This window comes from Mycena indigotica (assembly GCF_014461135.1).
Source record: "Mycena indigotica strain 171206Taipei chromosome Unknown Mind.scaff0008, whole genome shotgun sequence".
NCBI classification, from domain to species: domain Eukaryota; kingdom Fungi; phylum Basidiomycota; class Agaricomycetes; order Agaricales; family Mycenaceae; genus Mycena; species Mycena indigotica.
This window is the reverse complement of record NW_023503007.1, coordinates 2,917,989-2,923,955: the sequence shown is the minus strand read 5'-3', so window position 1 is coordinate 2,923,955 and position 5,967 is coordinate 2,917,989. Positions and strand designations below refer to the sequence as shown.

Below are 5,967 nucleotides of genomic sequence, written 5' to 3'. Positions count from 1 at the left end.
TGGAGGAGAGAAGGCAAGCACAGTAGGGTGAGGACGAATATAGGAGATAGAGAGGATCAACTGGGGCTAGAAGAGTGCCAGAGTCGATGTAGAGGCTTTGGTATGCTGTCAGGGGATGAGGGTCCAGGTGCCTAGTTGATACCAAAGCCGGGGGAACAGCCCCACAGCCAACTACTTAAGTACAGGGCTATCTGCGCACGGACCAGTCACGTGATCAGTCACAGCTGTCACATCACATGCTCCCCTTACAGTGTGGATTTCGATTTGGGAAACGTGAAAGACGGAATGAACTTGAGAAAGGGATTTCGGGCGACGGACTTGATAGGATGCAGCACTGGGCTTTCCAATGATCTCGAAGGGACCAAAATGTGTTTCCGAGAACTTCGGAGTCGGACACTTGGTCTTGATGTACTTGGTCGAGATAAAAACTTCGTCACCAATAGACGGAGACAGATCCGGAATGCGTTTCCGGTCTGCAGTCTCTTTGTATTGCTCCTGAGCGTACTTGATCTGTTCCTTGAGGAACTTGTGCAGCTCTTGGAGACCGACAACGTAGTCCTTAGCATAAACATTAGCCACATCACGCTCTGGATGAATCGTAATAGAGGGATCGTAGCCTTTGTTTTGCGAAGAAGGGTGATATGCCAGTAGAAGCGTTAGGAGCATTATTGAGTGTGAACTCTGTGATCGGCAGTAACTCGTGCCAATCATCCTATTGGTAAGAACAATAGATGCGAATATATTGCTCAACAGTTTGGTTCATGCGCTCCGTTTGCCCATCAGCAGAAGGATGATAACCCGAAGTGTAGTGGAGTTCCATGTTGAGTAGTTCTCCAAGGGAACGGAAGAAAGAGAACACAAATTCCTTTCCGCGGTCAGAAGTGACGTGGGATGGGACTCCGTGTTTCGAGAAGATGTGAATGAGGAAAAGTCGAGCGAACTCCGGAGACGAAATATGAGTGTGGCACGGAATCAAAATGACCTGTTTTGAGGCACGATCAACAATGACTAGAATGGTATCGAATTCACCAGATGTAGGGAGCTGCTCAATGAAGTCCATAGAGATAGAATCCCAAGGACGGAGAGGAACGGGGAGAGGCTTTAGCAAACCATAAGGTCGATGCCTTGGCTTCTTGTTGCGCTTGCATGTAATACAAGATGCACAGTAGTCCTTGACGAAGGTTCTGAGTTCTGGCCAAGTGTATTCGCGTCGAACAAGAGCGAGAGTACGATTTTGGCCAAAGTGACCAGAGAGGATATGGTCGTGATGGTATCAGAGTACAGTAAGTCGCAACTCCGGAGACGTACCGGAGACGAGTGGTACCCAGATTCGATCATCATAGCGTAAGAGACCAGTGTCATCAAGTTTCCAGCGCGAGGAATTGCCAGATTTCGCGGCAGCAAGGCCGGAGACGGCAGCGGGATCATCATTGATATGAGCGCGGATGTCGTCGTAAAGCTTCTTGACATCCAGAATGATGGAGGCACGAAGCACAGGTTCTTCAAGGAAGGTAGCACGGAGAGAGGCGTTGAGTTGTTCAGACATGAAAATAGGGTGAAAATTTTGCGGATTCAATTTTCCATAGGACTTATCCCCCTCTTTTGGGTAGACGTCCCATCCACCCGAGTATCAAGACTATGCCGATGTGTTCTCGGAAACGGAAGCCTTCAACCTCACCTGCTAAGCCCAATTATCTACTCTAATTAGAATGAAGAGCCCACTGGGGTCTTCATTCTAATTAGAAGAGAACATATGAAAATGCCTATGCTGCAGTAAAGCTCACAATAAATCTTCTATGACTGCAATAATTTCACAGCATAAGATGATACTGACCCTAAGTGTCTATGCTGCAAATATCTATGCTATATTTACTACAAGACAAGAAGCCTTAAGCTGCAACTAGAGTACTTATGCTGCAAGAAAACTGCAATAATTTCTAGCTATATGATGGAGTAACTTCCAAGTCAGCGCTGCTACATATGCTGCAGTAAATTCCAGACATTTACCCAAGTAGGTAAGTCCAGTTCTATCCAATCATAGACTACCTGAAAAGGAGATTTACATAAAGTTCTAATCTTCAGTAAAATTCCAGCAGCAGGCCAATACCTACCAGCTCCATACAGTCTGCTATATTAATGTGACATAAATGTTGCAAGACAAGTGTGACATGGTTCCAAAAAAAGGAAATTTCCGCGGTTCAACATCAGGATTACCAGAGATTGTCACACATTGTCACAAATCAAAGCTATGCATTTTAACTATACAAACAACTTTCATTAGGTGACCTATAGTCATAATTATTCAGTAATGGCTAATCATTTGCTAATCTCCACCTGATGTAGTGATATCTCACTAAGTAGACAACTTATAGAGATGATTTAAGCACTACAAAGTGTACTCACAAGATAATATTAATATCCTTCACAATACAATATTATTAATAAATGTAGAACATCTCATGATTATTCATCACACACCTTGATGCAGCAATATCTTCACCAATACTGTATCAAGTCAGATGATTGTTATACTGGTAGGTAGATAATAACCTAGTGTAGACATGTTCTGATATGGGTTTGGTCTCATACTTTTAGACTATACTGTTATACCACTTTTCTGTAGTTTTTCTCTATTGAATTTGATCAAGCACAATGATCACTTGATATCTTGATGAGGAATTTATGGATAAGCTTGATCTAAGTTGCATTCTGGTCTACTCGATATCTTTCATAGGTATGAGAACCCTCCATATTTTAGGCATCATATTCACCTTTATATATGGTGGATATCTCATTACTATAATCTCCTAATAACTCACTTAGAAGTGAGGGGTACCCAATGGAATAAGGGCAATAAGCATACAGTGGGTCTCCCTAAGAGATGGAATACCTCCCATCTTGTTTTATTCATGAAATCTCTGGTAAATGTCCATTATACACATGACTGCTAGTATACATCATATTGGCAATATAGCCATGATCTGTTAGTTGATTATGGATCAAAATATGTCAAGTTCAGTCAATAAGGTATATACATATACCCGCATACTCTGATTCATGAGTGTATGCTCTTGGATGGTGAATTGGGGCAGACATTCAACTACTGGGAAAGTGCAAAGACTGGTTTACAGGATTTGTGAGGTCTATAAACTGAGTGTTGGACCTTGAGGTGGGTGTATGAAGATATTTGAATGTCTACTAGGACCCTATACCAGAATCAGTTGTGGTTCTGGACTGTGCTACTAAAGGTAGCTGAAGAGAGGGTAGGTACCTATAGAGTAAAAAAGAGTGTCTTCGCTATTACAACTGGTCAGAAATTAATTTCAAGTATGATGAAAGACTTGAACTTAGGATTGTATAGAACTTCAAATAAACCTGTACAGCACTTGAATCAACCTCATAGCTATTCTGGATCTTGTACAGGACCATTATCAATATTATCTATTCCAATAATGATGAGTTCACCATGGTATAACCTTTGTGAATCTGAGGAATCTGACACTACGGACATTAATGTATTTTCCCCCCCAGAAAATGCACAGAAAATTTGAAATTTTCTGAAGATCTTCTGAAGATTTTCCGAGGATCTTCTGTCACGGAAAATTTGGAATTTTCCATCAATCTTCTGAGAATCTTCTGGAAATTTTCTGGAACAGAAGATTTCCAATTTTCTGCCACAGAAAATTTTCAGAAAATGTAGTACTCGGATCTGTGATCCGGCCTATCACATTTTTTCCCGGCATACAGATAGGTTATCAAGGCAATCAGTCGGACCACAATATTAATCCACTCCAATTTGTTGCAATTGCACATAAGTATCATACATTATACAAAAGGCTTTACCCATGTACTCATCCTCTGCGCCCCATACACAGCCTTTGTCCCTCTTCTCCCACCCAGTAGCAAGGGAGTGGAAGGAAGTCAGGCCGTATCATAGACAGCACTATATAACATGTCAAAAGGCCTTGCTGCATCAGCTCCTCGCCACGAGCAAGAAATAGGCGCAGGTGGGATGCAGGGCAGATGGAAAGCCGCCTCGATGAGAGAGTTGTTTCAACGAAGAGGCAAACGGCCTCCACGCGTCCTTCCCAAGCGAGAGTGCCAGTTTTGTAAGTCTTCTGCGCCTTGCCGCCGACCAAGGTCTTGTTCATAACATTTTTCAACCCGACTTCGCACCTTGTCAACATCACATTCACGCGCCGCTTCTCCGCCATGAACCCGATATTGGAAGTCCGCTCAGGTAAATACAGAAATAATAAAGATACAGCAAATACGGCTCATCGTATAGCCAACCGCCCACCCCACTTCTTCCGTGCAATAATATCCAGTTGCTCCTTCACATCACGAAAAGCCTTCCACCACGCCTCTGCAACCTCGCCCTCCTCCTGTTCATCCAGCCTCCGCACATAAAACTCACCGCCGCAACAGCTCCAGCCACCACTTGACTACCGCAATTGTCCGCTCAACGCTCGTGTCTGTGAACTGTTTGCTATCCATCGCTTTCGTCAGGAACTTGCTCACGTATTCAATGTCCTGGGCCTCAGGAGGGAAATTTTTGAACGAGTCCACCCAGTCTTCAACGAGGTTTTGGACGTCGTCCGTTTCTTTGAAGAAGGCCTTGGTCTTTTTGGGCTTGTCCTCGTTGTGAACCCGCTGCGCAAGTCGAGGAAGGTCGGGATATTTTGCTTGGGGCAGTGGATAACGACATAAATCTGGACGCGGAACATATTTCTTCGGCTTGTGCTCCTTCCGGGTCGGAGGAGTCGGGGCTTTCCCGCCATTCGCAACCAATATTCGCTGCTCTCGCAAAATATCGCGCAACACATTCTTTGAAGTGTTGTCCTTCTGCAGCTCTGCCCACCAGTCAATGTCAATCCCGAGCTCGCGCAACTCCTTGTCGTTAGGCTGCTCTCTCCGGTTGCGCGGCTTTCGACTTTCAGAGAACTTCTTGTCGATGAACCGATTATTGGTACGACCAGTCTTTGGATGGACACAGAAGGGCGCTTTGAGCAAATGGTTTCGTTTCTTCGACACGTTCTCGTCGAGCCGTGGGTAAGTGTATCGGAGAATGATGTCTTCCATCGCAGCAATTAATTGCGCCTGTTGGGTGTTTAGAATTTCGGACGCTCCTAGTATTGTGGCAACGCACACGTGCTGACGAATCCTTCTTGTAGGTCTTGATTTGGGCTTTGAAGGCTTGCCACTTTGCTGCAGAGCCCGAGGACTCGCCTGCCCAGTCGTTCCGCAGAGTCTCGACGATGCGCGTGTCCGGTATTAGCCGCAGAAGCGCTTCAGAGCCCTTTTCTGAAAGGAAGCAATCTTGGTCGGTCAGAATAAGGTCGGCAAAAACGTAGGCAAGGTGGTCAAGTGCAGGTCTAGACACTACATAAGTTGATGGCAAATGAACAATGAGTTACCAACTTCAAAGAGGCAGGCAGTGGACGGGAGCCAAAGCGGATATTCGGTCGCTTGCTTTCGTCCTTTTGCACTACCGAGAGCCAGTTGACGATCGCTTTGCGTTGCTCGTCGGTTAGCACCATTGCCTCTGGGTCTGAGATCCACAAATGTATTCCTCGGCGACCGGAGTAGACTCATAGCAGGTGTTCGTAGCCAAATTGTTCTCGGATGGCCTCGTCCAGAATGCGTACGGCAGCGGCAATAAAGGCCCAACAGCGTTTGCATATTTCCGCTGATGAGCAGCACGTTCGGATAGGATCGTAATCGGTCATATCTATATCGAAAACAAGCTCGCGGGGGGTTGAATGTGCCTTGTCGCGCTGTCTTTTTGTCGCGAGGCTGTTTTGTGACCGGTCAATGGGGACACGCCATGGAGGAGTTCGTGGCGGGCGGCTTTCGAGACGAGCGAAGGAGAGTTAAGTTAGCACTGGCGCCAAGTGACGTGACAGCTGATGATATGTAGCTGATCGTTAGGGAAGAAGACGTGAAGAGCGCTGGTAAATGGCTTGG

The 5,967-nt window shown here is 45.4% G+C and overlaps 1 protein-coding gene across 1 annotated transcript; it reads right to left on the bottom strand.

Moving 5' to 3' along the window:
• Positions 1–4,413: 4,413 nt before the first annotated feature.
• On the bottom strand, positions 4,414–5,540 carry MIND_00940700 (REV1-C domain-containing protein; the record flags this gene model as incomplete). Its single annotated transcript, XM_037366025.1, has 3 exons — positions 4,414–5,100; positions 5,150–5,375; positions 5,422–5,540. 3 exons carry the CDS (start codon positions 5,538–5,540, stop codon positions 4,414–4,416), a joined length of 1,032 nt encoding a protein of 343 aa, XP_037217437.1.
• Positions 5,541–5,967: the final 427 nt, after the last annotated feature.